Source organism: Phocoena phocoena, chromosome 1 (assembly GCF_963924675.1).
Source record: "Phocoena phocoena chromosome 1, mPhoPho1.1, whole genome shotgun sequence".
NCBI classification, from domain to species: domain Eukaryota; kingdom Metazoa; phylum Chordata; class Mammalia; order Artiodactyla; family Phocoenidae; genus Phocoena; species Phocoena phocoena.
In genome coordinates, this window is record NC_089219.1 from 34,323,105 (window position 1) to 34,343,272 (window position 20,168).

General features: G+C 53.7%; 2 protein-coding genes across 2 annotated transcripts; one reads left to right on the forward strand and one right to left on the reverse strand.

The window, feature by feature from the left end:
- Positions 1-5,315: 5,315 nt before the first annotated feature.
- Positions 5,316-8,507, forward strand: GUCA2B (guanylate cyclase activator 2B). Its single transcript, XM_065896259.1, has 3 exons — positions 5,316-5,408; positions 6,571-6,757; positions 8,446-8,507. The coding sequence occupies exons 1-3, from the start codon at positions 5,316-5,318 to the stop codon at positions 8,505-8,507; spliced, it is 342 nt and encodes a 113-aa protein (XP_065752331.1).
- A 2,627-nt stretch (positions 8,508-11,134) lies between these two features.
- On the reverse strand, positions 11,135-12,885 carry GUCA2A (guanylate cyclase activator 2A). The gene is made up of 3 exons (XM_065894103.1): positions 12,811-12,885; positions 11,567-11,756; positions 11,135-11,199 (listed from the first exon to the last, which is right to left on the reverse strand). Exons 1-3 carry the CDS (start codon positions 12,883-12,885, stop codon positions 11,135-11,137), a joined length of 330 nt encoding a protein of 109 aa, XP_065750175.1.
- Positions 12,886-20,168: the final 7,283 nt, after the last annotated feature.

Below are 20,168 nucleotides of genomic sequence, written 5' to 3' on the forward strand. Positions count from 1 at the left end.
TAACCCAGCGTTTGACCCCAGGGAGCATGCTGTTGTCCCTGAAACACTTTTTTCGTTTGGCTTTGAAGACACAACCCTCTTCTGGGGCCCCATCTCCTGCTCCTTCTCCATCGGCTTTGCTGGTTCCTCCTGCTCTACTTTACCCCCAAATACTGCAGGGCCCTGTTACAGCTCGGCCCTGGGACTGGCCTCTTCTCCAACCCGTCACTCTCTCAATCCAGTTTCAAGACTCTAAGTATCAGATCCTCCTTGATGACCACACATGTATATCTGTGGCCCATACCATATCTCTACTCAGAGGTCAAGTAGGCATCTCAAACTCAACATGACCACACTGAACTCTCCAGACCCTCACCTAATTGCTCATCCCTGCTTCCCATCTCAGTAAGTGACAGCCCCATCTGACATGGAACAATGTCGAGTTGTCCTTGACTCCTCCCCATTTACCCTCCACATCCAAGAGAACAGAGAATCCTGTGGACTCTGACTTCAACGAATGTCTAGAATCCAACTTCTTCTCAACATCCCTATTCTGACACCCCCACCCACCCACCATTTCCAAACCACCAGCACTGCTCTGTGGGCAGTGGCTTTGTCTGTCTTGTTGGTCGCTGTATCCCTTGTGCCTAGAATGGTGCTTGGAACATAATAGGCCATCAATAAGTATGTGTGAATTAAATTATTATAGACCCTAGAGTTTGCTATGCACATACGACACAAAAAGGATTTTGTTTCTTGATAAACAAATGATTTCACAACTAGGAACACTAGTTCACAAATGTCTTCACATTTTTTGAACAGTCACCAGGCCCCTTACATATGGCAGGAAGATGCTAAACAAGATGAATGAGGCTCAGAGAAGTAGGACATTTTCCAAGACCAAACATCTAGTGGTTGGTGGAGCTAACATTCGACTCGTATTCATTTATCGAACTCATCAGATATTTATTAAGCACCAATTATGTGCCATATATTGTTTGGGAAGAACCAAATAGACCAATTCCTTGCATTCTAGTAGTGAGAGAAATGCAAGAAGTGAAATGTGTGTATGACAGGTGCTACAAGAAAGCAGGTTAAGGGAACCAGGAGTGATGGGGAAGCTATCTGAGGTAGGATGGTCGGGAAAGATCTCTTTGGGGAAGTGGCATTTGAGCAGAGACCTGGAAGAAGCGACGGGGTGAGTTATATAAGTGCGTGAGAAAAGAGCAGAATCCCGAGGTAAGCGACTTTTGGCAAGTTTGGGTGACAGCAAGGAAGTTGGTGTAGCTGGAACCCAGAGCGTGAAGGGCAGAATTTTTAGAGATGAGCTCAGAGATGTGGAGGGGAGCCAGAGGGACCTGGAAGGCCAGTGCAAGCCTTTGAATTTTACCCTGAGTAAAGTGGGAAGCCGTTAGTGGGTTTGAGCAGAGGAGGGACATGGTCTGACTTAAATTTTAACAGGCTCACTCTGGCTGCCTCCTGGAGGCCTGAAGACAGGCAAGAGTGGATACAGAGAGATCTGTCTAGAGACCTCTCTTGACCAGGCTGTGGTGCCCAGTTGTTTGGTCAACCAGCAGTCTAGATGTTGTGAAGATATATTTTCAGATGTGATTAATGTTTACAATCAGTAGAGTTTAGGTGAATAATGTATGTGGGCTTCATTCAATCAGCTGAAGGCCTTAGAAAGACTGAGGTTTCCCGAAGAAGAAGGAATTTTGCCTCAAGGTTGCAACATGGAAACCCTGCTGGCTTGTCCTGCAAACTTCAGACTCAAGACTGCATCTGAATTTCCAGCCTGCCAACCTGCCTTACAGATTTCAAACTTGCCAGCTCCAACAATTGAATGAGCCAATCTTTTAAAATAAATCTAGACAACTTATCTACAAAACAGAAATAGAGTCACAGATGTAGAAAACAAACTTATGGTTACCAGGGGTGTAAGGGGGCGGGAGGGATAAATAGGGAGATTGGGATTAACATATACACACTACTGTATATAAAACAGATAACTGCTGAGAACCTACTGTATAGCACAGGGAACTCCTCTCAATACCCTGTAGTGACCTATATGGGAAAAGAATCTAAAAAAGAGTGCATATATGTATATGTATAACTGATTCACTTCGCTGTACAACTAAAACCAACACAGAATTGTAAATCAACTCTACTCCAGTAAAAACTTTTAAAATAATTAATTAATTAAATTTAATAAAATAATAAATCTAGACAGAGATAGAAGATAGATAGATAGACAGATAGAATACATATAAATATATAACAGGATCGGTTCTGTTTCTCTGGAGAATCCTGACTAATACCGGGGTGTTGCAAGAATCCACGACACCAATGATGCATGGCGATAGCTTGGACCTTGACGGTGGCAATGGAGATGATGAGACATAGTTGGAGTCTAGAAATATTTTGAAGGTAGAGCCAACTGGATTTGCTAATGAATTGAATTTGGCAATCAAAACAAAGGGAGGCGTCAAGGATGACCCCCCCACCCCGATTTTTGGCCTGAGCAACTGAGTGAATGGTAGCACCCTCACCTGTTCTGGGAGATGCTGAGGGGGTAGATAAATGAGTCTGGAGCTGAGGGGAGAGATCAGGCTAGGGAGTGAACAGGGTACCGATGGCACTAAAGTCCTTGAGCCTGGATAAGATCTCCAAGGGGGTGACTATAGACAGAGGAAAGTGGTCCAAGGACTGAACCCTGGAGCCCCTGGGGCATTCTAAGCTCTAGAGGTCAAGAAGAGAAGAAAAAAACAACAAAGGAAACTGAGAAGATGGGCCAATGAAATTGGCAGAAAATCTGAAGAGCGTGTGTCCCAGAAGCCAAGTGGAGAAGGTGTTTTATTCCAAGAAAGATGGAGTGGTCAGGTGTGACAAATGCTGCTGGGAAATGGTCAGTTTGGGGGCAAGGAGGTACCGTGGCGGTGGGCACTGGGCAGGGAGTCCAGTGCGGAGAGAGGAGCGGCCCAAATACACACAGAGGCAAACTGCCACCCACTCTCCTCCGCGTTCGAGGTTTCCACACAGAGACCAGAGTCGAGGCTGGCATGACAGTCACTTCCCATGTCCCTCAAGAAGACAGCACCCTGAGAAACGTCAACACACACTGTCTGAATGTGTCTGTGCCTCTGTGGCGTGATGGATGGTGGGTCATTGGTGAAGAGATTAGAAAGAGCAGCATTGAGATATGAATCTGAGTCAGATTAGGCAGACAGGGAAGTCACACCTTGTTCCCAGGAAAAGAGTGACACATGATGGGCCCTGGCTGGCAGAGCTGAAAGACAGAGAAGGGAAGACCATGGCTACTGGGACCTCCAAACCTACAGGCTTGTTCCTTGCCTCTTGGTGTCTGTCCAGTGGGGCTGAGCTTGCTTGGTGGAGAGAGCAAGGACTGGGGATTCGAAGATCAGAAGTGTCCCAGCTGCAGGTTCAGAGATGGGGCCTGTCATGGAGGGCTGCATGGGGAAGGAGAGGCAGGGAAACCACCACTCACGACATGGCCCCCACAGGCCAGGCACGTGCTGGGGAAAGGAAGAGTCACAGGCTCCTTTGGGATGGGACTGTCCAGTTTTTCCTCACAATAGCCACTGTGAGGTTGTCCATTATTTCCTCCACTTACTGATGAAGAAGTGGAGGCTTGGAGAAGCCACGCAAGGTCACACAGGTGAGAAGTGCTGGAGTCTGGGTTTGAACCCAGATCTCCTTACATCCAAGGCCTGTGTTCCTTCTACCATAAGCTGAGCAGAGGCAAGAATTCCAGAGAGAAAACCTGCTGCTCGCACAGTGCTTGAACTTTTTGGGCCTGTAAAATGAATTTCATCGACAATTATTACACTGTCCCATCAGATTGAATGAGATTAGGCCCATAGAACAGCATGGCACCTGTACATTAGACAAAAGAGAGTTATTGTTACTGACAGTTATTTCAGTTTACAGATATGAAATCATGTAAGAAAGTCTATTAAATTCTTCATACTCATAAGAGTAAAGGTCAAAGTCCATATTCAAAGCAAGACAAAGGAAATACCAAAGTTCACTCAAGCTTTTTTCATTTCACCCCCAAGAAAAGAAAGAAGGAGGTGAGCATTTCAGGCAAGTGGAAAGCAGCAGCAGAATCACGAGACGGGATTAGGCTCGTGCAAGGGGGTTCAGCCTCAGGGAATACAGTGACATCAGATTTTAGCCACAGGTTGGAGAGTGGTCCTGAAATAGACAGATGGGCTATCTGGGCTTCAATTCAATGTTATGCACGGGGCACCTACCGCACGCCAGGCCTGGCAGAGCAGAGCCCTGGGATGGACGCTGTTGACAGCTGCTGGCAGTGGTGATGACGCCCTTGCAGACTTTGCCCACTTCTCCCTGACCCAACCTTCAATCACGGAGGTCGTAGGTCATGCACTGCCCCGAATGGCAACTGTGAAATTAAGGGACCTGTGACAGCACGAGTTACCCACAGATGAGGACGCGCTCAGGTGGGCCCAGCCCCATCACTCTCACAGCAACCTCTTGTGGTGGATTCTATCGTTATGCCCATTTGATGGAAGAGAAAACTAAGGCTCAGTCAGAGTCAATGTGACTTGCCAAGGTCACGCGGCTGCGGCAGGATCAGGATTCGAACCCAGGTCAATCTGTCTTCAAGGCAGGTGCTCTTTCCTCCATACTGGGGTAGGCTATTGGCTTCTGAAAGGCATCGGCAGGTGAGATGGACAATACCTGGCCTGAGTGTACCCATCACCATGGGAAATGGCAGGCAGAGGCAGGTTGAGGGCCTGGGCAGGGACTGATCAGGATGGTCCTTAAGTAGAACTGGGGAGAGGGGAGTGGGAGAGACATGGGTCTGAGGGCACGGAGAACTCTGAGGTCAGCCTTGTATCTGCCCACCTTGCCCTGGACCAACCTGTCCGTCTGCACCTTTTGACCTGAGAAAGAACCCTCGGCTGAGCTGGGTCGGATGCCTGAGGAGCTGCTCTGCTATCGACTAGCTCTGTCACCCGGGACAGGACACTTTACCTCTGGAGCCTCACTTTCCCTGTCTGTGAAATGGCCTCCCTCTCATCCCACTCACTCGCTGTCTTGTGCACAAGGCAGGGGCTTAACGCTGCGTCATGCTCGGGTGTGCTCTGGGCCTCCTTACCTCTATCATCCCCAACCCCTTTCCCGGGAATGGGCTCTGGGCTTGTCAGGATGCCAGCCAGCTGTTCAGCCCCACCCTGGCTGGCCAGTTAATGAGTGACCGGGGAGCTGGAACCTGGCCTATAAAGAGCTGTCAGCTGAGGAAGCAGGTGGGAGCCTGGTGGACGGTGGCGAGACACAGAGGGGACGAGATGGCTACCAGGGCACTGTCAGGGCTGCTGCTGTGTGGGGTTGCTGTGGTCTTCCTGGTACTGCTGCAGGGCGCACAGTCAGTCTACATCCAGGTTTGTCCTGAAGGTCCCCATGGTGAGGGGCTGGGATGGAGAGGGAATGCTGGGCAATTCGCTGAGGAGAGCTGAGGACCCAGGGCTCAGCCCAACATCCAATCACAGCCCAGGGACACAGCTGGTTGGGGGGAGCAGCTGGGATGCCAATGGTGGCCATGATGGTGATGACAATAACAATAAATTATGTTATTTATACGATACGATAATAAATTATCGTTCAGCATCGTTCTCCTCAAATGCCCCCTCAGTCAGAGTTCAGATGTGGAACAAGACGTGATCCCTGCCCTTGAAGAGCCCAGAGGGCAGGGAGACTTCTTTGATGCTCCCACAACTCTCTGTATTCACCCATGTATGGGGAGGAGGGCGGAGGGTCACTAGAAAAAGTTGCCCTGGCTGGTGACTCGAGCTGACATTGCAGGATGAGCAGGAGGTAGCCAGGTGCAGAGGTCACCGACTGCTCCAGACAGAGGGCACAGCGTATGCAAAGGCCCAGAGAGAAGACAGCAGGGAATCTGGGTCTCCTTCCAGGGCAGCTGTGAGACTGAGTCTTCTGGAAACAGGGCCTGCCTGTGGGTGTGGCAGGTTGCCCGCTGGGCTCCTGGGTGGCACATTCCTGACTCTGGGCGGGGCCTCCTTGGAAAGGAATAAGGGAATCCTGGGGAGCGGTGTCAGCTTCCCCCTGCAGCCTTGGCTTTGGAGCCCAGCTGGCTAGACTAGGCATTGCCATCATTTTGCCATGTCAGTTCAAGGGCAATCAGGCAGTTATCGAGGGTGCCCTGGGTACCAGGCACCAGAGAGCAGTGGAGTTTGATTATCTCCATTTGTCAGATGAGGCTCAGAGTGGGGAAGAGATGGTCAGCCAGTCGGGAAGAGCTGGGATTTGAAGCGAAGTCCCCTGGCCTTCAAAGCCCACGCCTTGAACCAACGTGCTCCACGGCCCTGCTGGACCTCATCTCTCAGTTAGCCTGTGACACAGGGGTGTGAAGTGCCAGGCCCCACCTTCCACGCAGGCAGTCTTCCGAGTGTGACCTTGACGTTCCCACTCCGTGAGAACACGGAAGCTCTACGGGGCCCGGGGAACCCTGGTCTCCCGGCAGTGCCCCACCCCCTTCCTGCCCAGGTTTTGATGCCCTCCCGTCTCCTCTCTCTCTTCCTCCAGTACCAAGGCTTCCAGGTCCAGCTGGAATCGGTGAAGAAGCTGAGTGACCTGGAGAGGCAATGGATGCCCAGCCCTGGCCTGAAAACCCAGAGGTCCCAGCACTCCATGTGCCACTACCCGGCCCTGCCACTGGACCTCCAGCCCATCTGTGCCTCTGGGGAAGCGGACAGCATTTTCCAGGCCTTGAGTGAGTCCCCCACCCCTGGCAAGCCTCCTGCCCCTCGTTCTCTCTCCTCCCCGCACCCTAGCTCCTCTACCTCGTGCGGTTTCTGTTAAACACCCAGTGGCTGAGAACAGGGAGATTCAAGAAACTCAAGCCCCTGGCCTCCCTGGTTGGGGCACTGAACGTCTTCAGTCCCTGGCAGCCTGGACGGGGTGATCAGCCTACCTCCAAGACTACACAGATTGGGGGGAAAGGGACACAGGAAACAGACCCATAAAAATGATTGCAATGCAGTGGGATGATGGGTGACGCACAGTGGGGACACGGGAGAGAGATGGCTCACGTCCACAGTGGCATAAGTGTTACTGAGTCCAACTGCACGACAGGCCAATAAATCAGAGACGAGGTGTTGAGGCATGGAATACAACTTTATTTGGAAAGCCAGCAGACCGAGATGATGGCAGACTAAGGTCTCCAGAAAACCATCTTATCGGGGCTTGGATGCCAGTTTCTTTTATAGAACAGAGAGGGGGAGGAGATGAGGAAGTAAAGTAAAAAGGCCATAAGTTTTGCAAATGTCCCTTGGAATGGCCAGCCTCTGGGAGGGGATGTGTTAATTTCTTCTTTCTTGCAGCCATCCACAGGGTGGACAGGGTCAGGATGCTTCCCTGAACAATAGCAGTTTGGTTTAACATTCAGGCAACAAAGGGGCAGGGTTCCCCAAGGCAGGCCATTATGTGTAGACGGTATCCTTTTAGTGAACAAAAGCAGCGGAAAGAAAAGGATAAAGTAAAAGAAACAACAGATCCAACATGTAGTCAGATTTGGCTCTTCCCTGTTACATAACGGGATCTGAAATGTTTCCAAGACGGGGTGACATCTAATCTGAAATGTGAGGGATGAAACAGCTGGCCAGGAGAATGCAGCAACTGGCTAGTATTTTTTCTTTTTTTCTTTTGATTTTATTGGAGTATCATCGATTTACAATATTGTGTTAGTTTCAGGTGTACAGCCAAGTGATTCAGTTATACATACACATCTATTCATTCTTTTTTAGATTCTTTTCTCATATAGGTTATCACAGAATATTGAGTAGAGTTCCCTGTGCTATACAGTAGGTCCTTGTTGGTTATCTATCTTATATATAGTAGTGTGTGTATGGTCATCCCAAGCTCCTGATTTATCCCCCACCCCTCCACCCTTCCCATTTGGTAACCGCAAGTTTGTTTTCGACATCCGTTAAGTCTGTTTCTGTTTTGTGAATAAGTTTATTTGTAACTTTTAAAAATTAGATTCCACATGAGTGATAGCATAGGATATTTGTCTTTCTCTGACTTACTTCACTTAGTATGATAATCTGTAGTAGCTAGTATTTATTGAGCACCTACTAAGTGCCAGGCCCTGGGTCAATCTCTTTGCCTGCAAGCTCTCCTCACAACCCCTCTGTCAGGCTGACACAGTCGAGCAGGCAGGAAAACTCAGGCACAGAGTTTAAGTGACTTGCCCAGGCACTGCTAGGAGGACAGAACCTGGGACTTGAGCCCAAGCTGCTCACGCTTCTTCTAAACTTTCTTGCTCTTAATCTATGAGAAGGATGCCAGGCCCCTGCCTCAAACCCTCTCGGAAGCAGGCCTTCTCTGGCTGCCTGGTCAGTGGCTCCTTGGAGATGTTTCAGGTTCAGGTTCAGCTGACCAGTTTTCTCCTCTGCCCAGGGACCATCGCTGCTGATGACTGCGAGCTGTGCGTGAATGTTGCCTGTACTGGCTGCAGCTAAGATGGCCTGGGTGCCCTGAGCCCACCCTGGACACCATGCCCCCCCCCCCACAGCCCACTGCCTTCACAGCACCCACCCTCATCCAGGCTCTGGGGGTCCCCGCCACCACGGTCTTCCCCGCCCCCCACCCCGCCCTGCAGGGCCCAAGCAGCTGGATCTGGCACAAAGCAGTTGGACCCACGGTTGGAGGAGAGTTTGGCCCCTGAGGCAGCCCTGCTGCTGAATAAAGATTCCCCACCTACACACAGAGTCAGACGTCCATTTGTTCATCCCCAGGAGCCATAGGCAGAGCTGCCTAGGAAGCTGGGTGGGTTGGACTCCTGTGTCCGGCATTTTCATGGTTTCCTTCTCCTGAGGAGTTGCTCTATTTCATATCAAAGGAGTGAGGCTCTGGGTGGAAATGAGTCACCCATGATCACAGGGCTGGGGAGCCACAGAGCACCCAGATCCATCTGACCCCTCCCAAGCTGAGCTCAAGTCCTGGCCCAGCTGCAGAGCCAGAGCTTCCGTGCTCCTGGTGGGGCTGGGGAAAGGACGGGGGCTTCCCTCCCGTAGGTGGGACTGCGGTGGAGGGGGTGGAGGGAGGGACCACGTGGTGCCCCTTCCGGGCTGATTCTGCCCCCGGGCCTGCCTGAGTTCACCTTTACCCTCCTTCTGGGGCTCCCCGGGACTGCCTGGCCAGCTCCATATGGAAGGCCTTCCTTCCCTCTCTCCATCCTGGTGGCCCTAAGGAATATTAATAATACCAGCATCTTTTGAGCATTTGCTATACCCTAGGTACTGTTTTAAACTCTTTGTAGGTATTAACTCACCAAGTCCTCACAACAGTTCAGTGAAGCAGGTACTATTCATATTACCTTTACGAATGAGGAGACCCAGGTACAGAGAGAGAGAACTAATTAGTCCAAGGTCACAGGTTCAGCAAAGTGGCAAAGCAGGCTTCTTCCCAGGAGGTCTGGGCCAGAGTCTATACTCTGAACCATCATGTTACCGCCTCCCTGTGACTCCAGGCCCCAGCTGCAGCCAATGACACTCAAGGGAGGATGTCCTGCAGCCACTGCATTCCCCCAGGAGCCTTCAGTGCTCTACTAAAGGCCAAGAGACAGACTGAGAATTCCTGGGAGAAGGGCTTTCCACAGGGTGGCTTCCTCCCCGGCCTCTGTCCCGGGCAGCCAGAGAGGAGAAAAGCCAGGTACAAAGGGGCCATGCCCTCTGAACTCAGCTCCCAGGGCCAAGGCCATGGTGGATTCCCCCAGACCAGCTGCTCCTCCTGTCTGCCCAGTTGTGCTCAATCGTCCTGTAACCTCCCAGCCTCCCAGGCCACACCCCTCGGAGCTCTGGCTCCTTCCGGTCCTCCCCCCCACAGCAAGTCTGGCTAGGGGCCTTTGCAATGCCTCCTGCGTCTCTCTGGGCCCCTCCCATCTCTCTATCATCACTGCCTCCCTCCCTGTCCCATCCTCTCTCCCCCGCGAGGCCAGAGCTTCCTCCCTGCCCCGCATCCTGCAGGCTCTCCATGCCCACCAAGCCAGAGGAACACTGCAGTGCTGCTCCAACAGTGCCCCTCACCCTTCCGTGCCTCCCCAGTACCAACCCGCAAGTCTAAACTGGGCCCACTCACCATCTGGCCTCGTCTCCCACCTGCCTGGGAAGGAGGCAATAATGGGAACTGCCACGGAGTGAGCACCTGCTATGTGCCTGGCACAAGGCAGAGCCATCTAGACAGAAATACTACTAATAATAACAGCATCAGCACAGTGCTCACTCACACTGGGCCCGGTGGAGCTCTAAGAGTTTTCCCTGTATTACCTCATTTAATCTTCACTCACCTCTGTGAAGTAGGGGAGAGAACAGGCTAAGTAAGCTGCCCAAAGTCACACAGCTGGTAACAAGCAGCGCCCGGACTGACACCCAGAGAGTCTGGCTCCAGGGTAGGAGCATTAAATAATTCTACCCCACCACGCATCTCATCAAGCACCCCTGCAACCTTGGGAGGAGGGATCTCCCAAGAGATCAGGGGTGAGCAGGGGTGAGGGGAGCAGAGGACATAGTGAGAACTATGGCTTGGGGTGTGGGCCCTGGGGGGAGGGCAGGAGGCATTGCTGAAGTGGTCAGGACGGGGCCAGATTCTGAGGCCCCTTGAACACTCTCCAGCCAGGGGCTGATCTCATAGCCCCTCAGTGCTTGTGTTGGTCATCCAAACCAGCACAGGAGCTCACATGTGGCTTAGGGATCATGAAAGAAAAGCAGAAGTTCCACCTCCTCCGTTGGTGGTCGTTGGATTCAAGTCTCCTCGGTGTCTGTGAGTGGGGGGCAGTACCGATGCTGGCTTAGCAGGAAGAGCAGGGTTCTTGCACTTAGCACACTAAACCCTGAGCTGGCGAGGGCAGGGTAGGCATTCATAAAGTGGGATGAAAGAAGGAATGAAAGCAACACCAGGAGGACTCTGGAATCTGGTTTATTAACCGCGGGTGGGGGTGGATCTTGGAAAGCACCGGCAGCTCGGATGCGGGCAGGGGCTGGGCCTCGCCAGGCTGCCCTCTCGTCACTCCTCCATTCTGGGTAGGTGGAGCTGCGAGGAGGGGAGCGGCCTGCGGGGGAGGGACAGAAGGTAGCGAGCACCCGCCGTCCTAGCATCCAGCACAGGCAGTGTAGGCACAGATCTCACACGTGCTCGGATCCTCGGCGATGGCCTCTGGACAGGAGAAACGGGGCCCCGTGAGAGCAGCTTCCTCTGCCCAAAGCTCCCGCCCTCCCTTGAGCCAGAGTTTGAACATCCGCTACCCAGGAGAAACCCAGGCCTGTCCTCTCGGACCAGCGGCACTTCCCACCCCAAACCAGGACACAAGTACTGCAAGCCAGCCAATCAGGGCGGAGAGCCTACCCAGAAAGGCGTTACAGCCGAGACCAGACAAACCAGGACACACAGCAGAGAGCTTAACAGACCCACAATCAGAGCAGAGCTCATCCTCGGAATCCCACCAATCAGAACACACCTCTCCTTCAAGTGCCACCAATCAGGGAATTCCTGGGCCCCGCCCTTCAGAGAGGGGGTTACTCACCGAGCCTCTCCAGAATCTCCTGGGCATTGGGCTCCTTGCAGAGAGGCTTGAGTTCTTCGGGAAACCTCAGGGAGCTACAGAGGATGGGAACGAGGGATCCACCAGTATTTCTAGACCTCCTAGGCTCCTGGAGCTGCTGGAGGTCCTTGAGCTTCTTCACTGACTCCAGGGAAAAGGAGAACTCTCCATCCTGAGAGAGACATGTTCAGGGTGTGAGGCTGGGCTACAGCCTGCTCCCTGGCCGCTTCCCCGAGGACCGCCCCCTCTCCAGCCCCGGTGCTCACACTCAAACAGTGTTTGCGGCACATGGGAGCCAGGTGCTCCACTGCGGGGCAATATAAGGTGGTCAGAGCTCAGAGCCAGACACTGGGCTTGAATCCTGGTTTTGCTCTGCGACCATGGACGGGTCATTACACTCTGGGATCCTAGGGTCTGCATGTGAGGAATGGAGAAGACAGATGCGAAGCGGCAGGGACACAATAGGTGCCTATTAGTGGGAGCCACTGTGCTGATTTTTAGGGAGAGGCACAGAGCTGGGACCAAGGCTCAGGCATCCTGAATCCACGTGGCTGTGCCCCAGTTGTCTTCACCCCTGCCTGAGAGCAGTGTGGGCTGATCCCCTGGCCCCCGGCTCCAGCCTGCTGCCTGGCCGATGTTTGAGAAGCAGTAAAAGGCCTCCCGGGGCCTGGCCGTGTTAGAATGGGGCCCCCGATGAGTACCAGGCTGGCTTACTGCCGGCATCCACACAGATGGGCACACCCTTCCGTCAGGACCTCCAGGCTGTCCAGGTGATTCCTGAGACCCAGGCCAGGGCTTTGGCTGAGGAGGAAGGTCTGGAACTGAATCAAGCTCCTTCCCTTCCCAACCATGTGCGCATGCCCAGTTACAGAATCTCTCTGAGGCTCTATGTGACTCCTCTGAAAACTGAGACTAATAATCCCTCTTGCCACGGTGATCCTGGCGTCACGGTGACATACTGGAGGAACCTGGTCGTGGCAGGCCCTCTGTAAATTGGCTAATCACCTGCCTTTCCCAAACTGTTTCTCTTTTCTCTACCTGATGTTCTTTCTCCAAGTTTGAAGAGGAAGGCGTAAGAGGCAGGACTGAGAAGGGGGTTTCTGGGGAAGAGTCAAGCCTTAGACATAGCCCCCACTCCGTCCCCAGAGGGGTGCTCTATCAGGGGACAGGCCCTGGGCCCTGGACATAGAGAGCCAGCTGGGCCACAGTAGGGACAGAGAATTTACCTTCACGGTGACTCCCCCTGCTAGGGCGGCCCAGGCCCCAAGGAGGCACAGTGCAGAGAGCAGGAAGGTGTTCATGGCAGCAGTGCCCAAGAGAGAAGAGGGAGGGCTTGGTTCTGAATGCAAGGAGAAAACAGTGGGACATTTTAAAGAGAGCAGGATTACTGAGTAACCCAGGAGTCTTTGCCAGTGTCTCATCTGCTTGCTTGTCAACTTAACCCTAATCAGATAAGGCTCAAGACAGCCCTGGCCGGTAAGAAATCAGTCGGGGGAGGCCGTCAGAGCCCCAGCCCCTTCCTGGACTCCCACTTTAACCCATGGCTGGGCTGGGTCCTGCCTTCAGGACCAACCACTCACACTCACTGACGGCTGTGGGCCACGCCATACGCCAGGGTGGGGCTGCAGACCCAGCCCAGCCCTTAAAGAGGGAGGACCAGTGGCGATGCAGGGTGATTAGGGGAGTGGGTGGGCGTGAGGAATGGAGGGGCCATTCAACCAGCCAAGGGGCGGGGCAGTTCAAGAAGCTTTCCCAAAGGAGGTTTAGAGAATGGGTGGAGATTTCCTTAGAGAAGGGGCTGCGGGTAGAAGGCCATTTCTTGCAGAGGATACTACACTTGAGACAGCAGGGAGGTGAAATAGGCCTGGAATAATCAAGGAAATGTGAGTAATTCAGCCCGGGGGGGAGGGGGAGGTTGCCAGGGGGCTTCAAGTGTTAAGAAATGAGATTACCAAGGCAGGCGTTAGGTTTGGCCACTGTAACTTTGAGGAAGGACTCAGCTCTGCCATCCACAGGCCTGGTTCGAGTCCCATCCACTGCCCCATTCCTATGTGTGTGAATCTGGACATGTTTCCCTCTCTGAACCTCAGGACCCCTTGTATCCTCTCTGGGGACCAATATAATAATACATACCTCGTGGGGTTATTTTGAGAATTAAATGAGGTTATAAAAATGCTTACCTCAATGCCTGGCATACAGAAAGCACTCAGTAAAAGATCCTTCCGTTATTATTAATTTGATCAACAGCCACAACAGCTTCTGGTCCCCGTCGGCCCCTCTGGAGACCACCTGCCAATCTGAGCCACAGCCTGTTCTCATCTGGTGCTGGGCCTGCTGTCCTGCCTGTCCTGCAGCCTCAGATCATCCTTGGATGTGCTCTCCCCACTCCCTCCTGATTCCCTTGTCCCCTGCCCCTCTAACCATCCCCCCCACCCCCTGCGCGCACCGTGTCCCTCCTCTTTTTGCTCTGCTTCCCCCAACTAACTCAGCCTAATCTCCCCCACCCTGGCCTTTCCTGCCAGGCTCAACTATCCCAGCATCCCTGCCTTTGTATATGCTACTCCATCTGCCTGGAAGGCTTTTCCTTCCTTGTCACTAGGTGAACTCCTACTTAAACTTTAAGGCCCAGATCAAATAACCCCCACTGCATCCTCAGCTAAATAACCTCTCTTTGTTCTCACAGAACCAGATACATTCCCCTACTGGGGATCTTGTTGAGTTGGATTACTTGGGTGTGTGTCTCTGCCCCTCTAGACTCTGACCCCCATGAGGACTGTACCCTGGCATAGTGTGTGTTCATTGTATTCTTTTGTGAGCAGAGCTTCCAGGACACGGAGGAAGGGGAGCCCTGGGAGCTGCTTTGTTCTAATCTACAAACCAATCTGGCTGCAAGCCAGGATGGCTCCAAAGAAAGGAGTGGGGGTGGGAATCCCTGGGTGGGAAACGTCAACACTGCAGGGGAAATTGGAGGGTACTTCAAAGGGGTTCAGCCCAAGGGAGGGGCAGGAAACACTTGGTCAACCTGCCCTCTCAGGCTAGTCCTCAGAACCAGACTAAGATTCCCTCCCTTTTCTAGTGTGTGTGTGTACACTGAGGAGTGTGTGTTAAGTATATGCAAGGTGTGTCTGTGTGTACGCTGAAGTCTACATGTCCAGTCCAGCCACATGGTGGCCGCTGCTAGCTGAGAGCTGAGTGGGAATGAGCCCCAGCAGAGGGTTGGGGATAGGATAGGGTACCTTAGGGTTACGGATGGAGTTTGGGTTGAAGGTGAGGCTAGAGATACACGTAAGGGTAGAATGTATTGTGACTGGGATGGTGGTGAGCACAGGTAGAGATCAGGAGTGCATCTGAGGCTGGTGCTGGGGTTGGAATTGGGGTTGGGTGGACTTGAGCTGGGTTAGGGTGAAAGCTGGGTTAAGAGCAGTCTTAGGTTACCAACTGGGACTGGAGTTACATTAGGGCAAGATGAAGTAGCGGATAGTGATAGGAGTTCAAGTTAGGACTCAGATTGGGGTTTGAGTCAGGGTCAGGATGGGGCTGAGCTTGGGTGTGGGGTAAGGGTCAGGGTTAGGTTTGGAATCAGGGGTGTAGCTAGGATTGGGTCGATGTGGGGATTGTAGCTGACATGGAGGTCGGTTTGGGGTTAGCTTAGGGTTCTGTGGTAGGGTTAAGGCGGGAGCTGAGTCTGCAGTTTAAGTTGGAGGTGTGGGTGGGGTCAGGTTTATGACTGGGGCTGGGGCTGGGGTTAAGTGCGGGGCTCAGGCTGGACTGGGGTTTGGTTTAGCATGAAGGATGGGGTTCGGTGTGGCCACTGTGGGCTGCAGGAGCCCTGTTTCTGGCTCCCTTTGGCTTTTCAGTCTTTCCCCTCCTACATTACAGTGGGATTGGGGGTAAAGGGAGGGGCCTCTGGTTCCTGAAGCCTCTTTCTCCCATAACCCCTTAGCCGGGGCTTACCTGCTGCAGGGCTGGGGTGGAGTGGGTGTGTGGGAGTGATGTAGCTCCACACTGTGAGAAAGAGGAAATGGCTCACAGGCCTCAGCACTTTGGGCCCTGACCTACCCAACCCTACCTCTGACATCTCCCCTGGGAAATGTGAACCAACGCCCCTCCCACCCCTGCCAATTCCCTGGCCCATCCTGGGCCCAGGTGTGAGTTCAGACCCCCTCCCTCCTCTCCTGCATCGAAGCTGCTGGATCTTGGGGTCCTCTTGGAAGTCTGGGGTTCTGGATCACCCCAGGCCCCCACCTGAGTCCTGTGGCCTCAGTTCCCCAGCACCCCAACACCCCTCATCGTTTCTTACGGGTGGTGAGTGGGTCTGGGTTGTTTGGGCACCTCACATCCAAAGGCCACTGCTTCTGGCAAACTCTCACACCTCCGTAGCCTCCCAGGCCATGCCACCTCTACCTGCCTCCCCACCTGAAAACCCATCAGTGGCTGCCCCAAACCTTCAGAAGGAAGCCCAGACTCCCTGGCCTGGCATTCAAGGCCCATCACGGTCAGGCCCCTGCTCACCCTTTACCCAGGATCCCGAAAGACTCCCTAGGAGTGGGCCAGGAAGAAGGGGCCCATACCTGGGGTGCTGTAGGTGAAAAAGCTCCAGCTTTGGAGCCAGGCAGCCCTGGGTTAGAGTCCTAGCTCCATCAGTGAACAGCTGTGTGCCCTTTCTGAACCTCAGTTTTTGCATCAGAAAAATGGAGACAATAACACCTACACTGTGAATTTTGGGTTGCTGAGAAAACTTTCCTCACTGACTTCCAGCCCCAGCAAGCCTGTGTTAAGACCATCCCCACCACCTCTGGGCTCCACCAGCCTCCTATACTCTCCCCTTATAAAACCTACCAAACTATCTGTCCTGCCCACTTTCCTCCGAGCTTCTGAGAGCAGAGCCTGTGTCTTGCTCCATCGTGGCCCCAGTACCCATACAAGGCCTGGCACTTAGTGGGTACCCCCGATCTCTCAGGAGACCAGGAAGGCTGTGGTATTAGTAATAGTCATAACATTAAGAAAAGCAGTGAATGTTGATCAAACACTCGCTCTAGGCTACGTGCTTTACAGGTGTGAAAACCAGACCCAGCCCTGCGGCCCAGCCACCCCTCACCCACTGCTGCCAGCTGCGTGGGTTTCCCCTGCTGTCGGGCCACCCTCTGGTCTCTGTGAGGATGCTGGTGCCATTCCTTTTGGCCTAGAGATTGTTGAACTCTTGTGTTTGGGTGACCTCGTCATGGTTCCAGGGTGCCTGTTAAAGTTGGGTCCACTGAGGCCCAGCCCTCCCAGGCCTGGCTCTGCTTCCCTGCAGGCTGGAGGCCTCAGCTGACCCTAGGTCTAAGAAAGGCCTGGAACAGAGCCCAGGTGGGAGTCTGAAGACTCCCATGTTGATCTGTGTGACCATGAAGAGGCTGTGGCCCACATTTTACAGCCTCCGCTTCCTGCTTGCATACATGTCCTGGAGGTTCTTCTGAGAGCCCAGAACTGCCTGAGGAAGGCATCACGATGTATGTGAACCTCCCAATAGCTCTGGGAATACGTAAGAAATCACTATAGAACCCCATTTTATAAGTGGGCACACTGAAGCTCAGAGGCCCAGAGAGGGTGAGAAACCATGACTTTCCCGAGGGTGCGGACAGAAGCTCCGGGAGCAGTTTCACTGGTGGCTCTCTGGGCACGAGGGCACCCAGCCAACAGAGAGAGAAGCACAGACACAAGTGTGGGGCTAGCTCAGCCTAGAGGAAGGCACAACTTTTCAGACTCATTGCCAGGTGGACTTGGCACCAGCTGCAGTCACAAAGCTGTAAATTCCAGAACAGAGGCCAGTTCTCACAAGTGCCAAAGAAAAGCTAAACTTCTATTCGGTTCATACCTCCTGTCCTGTCTTCCTAGCCCCAGACCCCCATCTTTGGGGAAGGAGAAGAAGAAAGGCACAACCACTGAGTCAGACCCTGTTTTACAGGGCAGCGATACCCGTTGTACAGAGGAGGAAACCAGGCTCCTGGGAGAGTGCCCAGGGCCACAGAGAAAGTGGATAGCTGAGTGGGAATTTGCAGCCTGTTGGCTTGAGCCCAAGTCCAGGCAGGGGTGGCGGGCTCCCTCGCCTCCTCCCCCAGGCGCTGGGGTGGGCAGGGTCTTTCCCGTGATGCTCTGGTGGGGGGCAGCTGGGGAGTAGACAGAGGGTGTGTCTGGTTGTTTGCTCAGCAGTGTCATCTCACATCCCCATGGCCCGGCCGGGACAAGGCACTGGGGGAGCTCCGTTCACCATCTGCTCCCCACGCAGCAGGGCTTCCTCCTGCCACACCCTGGCCTGCTCTGGGCATTGGCCATGAAAACAACCCATCACACCCAAAGGCTGTCAGGGAAGGAGGGAGACCGACCTGGAGCTCCTGCCATGTGCCCCAGAGCCCACAGGCTAGAGGGAGGATAGGACACGGGCACAAACTCCCTGGGGCTCCGCAAGGAGAAAAGGTCCCCCCGTGGCTGGGTCTGGGGATGCTTGCCAGACCAGGTGGCATTTGAACTGGGAGGATTTGATCAATGGGAGGATTTGGACCCACAGAGATGGGGGCTATATGGCAAAGGCCTGGCAACAGGAAGCACACAGGGGAAGGGAGGGAGGATGGGCTGAAGCAGAGAGTGTCTCAAGAGGGGCTGTGGGTGGGCAGCCAGAGGAGGCTTTAAACACCAGGCTAAGGCATTTTGCCCTTCACCCGGTGACAGTGGGAAGCTAGGGGAAGACCATGAGAAGAGCTGTGATTTAGAAAGATCATCATGGCCCTTGGTGTTGGGAGCGGACTCTCTAGGTATGGCTGCTGCACTGGTCCAGGACGGAAGGGGTGTGTTCCACCCCCAGCAGTACCCTGGGAGGGCCAGGGGTGATTGGAAGGATGGTGTGCTGGGGAATCCATGGGTCGTGGCGTGTGCAAGAGAAGCAAAGGAGGAGGGCAGACAGGGAAGGCAGATGGGTCCTTGGGACCAACAGCGTGCCAGGGCCCCTGCTGGCTGCTTCCATCTGACTCCTCATGGATGATCCCATCAACACTTTAATCCCATTATACAGATGAGGAGACTGAGGCTCAGAGAGAGCAACGTCTTGCCCAGATGGCACTTTAGGTTCTTTTGACTCCAGAGTTTGTGTTCTTTCCATGGCCTCATGTATTTTTCTGGGCTTTGACGCCTGCAGAAAACACGATCAGCCACAGGCCAGCAACTCACAATGGACCAGCTTCTGGTCTGGCCAGGAAGCTTTGCGGGGTGCAAGGAGGAGGGTAGGAGCTGCCTGGGGGCAGGAGCAGGTATAGGTAGATCTGGGATCCAGGCCACAGTGGGGAGAAGCAGTGACAGCGGCCAGGCCAGGGATGTGATGAGAAAAGGGGAACAATTCATCTGTATTGGACTTGCAGGGCCTAACCCTGAGTGTGCCTGGGAACCCGGCTCTATCCCAGGCAAATGTCTCCGGGGACGTGGGCTGCTGGGGAAGACTCGAGTGGCTAACAAGGTTAGGAAGGGAGGAAGAAGCCGGAAGCTGAGTGGGGAGCCATCCCGCCCTCCCTGCCCTGGGCAGAATGCTTTCTCTCCTGTCTGCGGCTGTCTGTGTCACACACAGACACACTGAGGCACACAGACGCAATCATGCACGCGACACAATCACATATCCGGGCACAGACACATGAGCACACAATCACAAGACACACAAGCACAAACATACAAGGTCTGGCTCACACACACGGAGGGCCTCATGAGCACAATCGGAGTTGCACTCGCAGTTACCCTGACTTATAGGACCTACACCGCACCCCCCCACACCCAGTCACAGAGTTCATGCACTCACACGTTCTCACACGGAACCAGAGGACCGTGCCCAGGAAGACCTCTGCCTGTGGATGTCACTCAGGCATGGGAAGGGTGGGAAGTGCCCTCGGACGTCTTTATTGCCATTGTCTGGGACAGGAAGTTGGCTCTCTGACGTTCTGGGGGCTGCGTCATGAGAGGGGTGGCCTTCACCCAGTGACATCAGCTCAGGCCCCGTGCTAGGGTAGGGTGGGTTGGGATGGGTGTGGTGAATGGCCCTGAGGGAGATCAAGGGCAACTGGGGAGTGCTGTGGAAGAGGCCATAGCCCTCGGTGGGAAGAGCAGACCGGAATAAGGCAGCTCTGGGTTCCCGTCCCCTTGCCAACCGCTCACTGATGGTGACCTGGAGCAAATGACTTCACTTCTCTGAGTGGCAATGTCCAGCAGTAAAAGGATAATGACACCAACCTCCAAGGTAACTGGGAGTGCTAACTCAGATAACTGCTGCCAAGTACTGGGCACAGGGCCTGGCAAATAGTGGCAATAATCATAATGTTTGTGACGGCCCCGGGACTTGCTGTGTGAGTGTGTGTGGGTTCAGAGGCAGGGCTGGGAGGACAAGGGTAGATGCCCCGTGGCAAGGTGTGTGGCAGGCCCGGTCACTTGCCTAAACAAGACATCAACTGGTCCCAGGAATGCAGAGCCTCAGGAAACTCAGAGCTGGGGTTGATGGTGGGGTGACCTTCCCCACCCTAACCTCAGAGTAGGTGACAGTGGGCATCAGGAAGGCTGGGCCCAGGCAGCA

Excerpts from the sequence above, each read along its gene's own strand:
- GUCA2A (XM_065894103.1), bottom strand. The coding sequence starts at position 12,885 with ATGAACACCTTCCTGCTCTCTGCACTGTGCCTCCTTGGGGCCTGGGCC. Across the intron at positions 11,757-12,810 it reads CAGGGGGAGTCACCGTGAAG|GATGGAGAGTTCTCCTTTTC; the intron begins GTAAATTCTCTG and ends TGTCTCTCTCAG. Across the intron at positions 11,200-11,566 it reads GGAGATTCTGGAGAGGCTCG|AGGCCATCGCCGAGGATCCG; the intron begins GTGAGTAACCCC and ends TCTCCTGTCCAG.
- GUCA2B (XM_065896259.1), top strand. The coding sequence starts at position 5,316 with ATGGCTACCAGGGCACTGTCAGGGCTGCTGCTGTGTGGGGTTGCTGTG. Across the intron at positions 5,409-6,570 it reads CACAGTCAGTCTACATCCAG|TACCAAGGCTTCCAGGTCCA; the intron begins GTTTGTCCTGAA and ends CTCTTCCTCCAG. Across the intron at positions 6,758-8,445 it reads CAGCATTTTCCAGGCCTTGA|GGACCATCGCTGCTGATGAC; the intron begins GTGAGTCCCCCA and ends TCCTCTGCCCAG.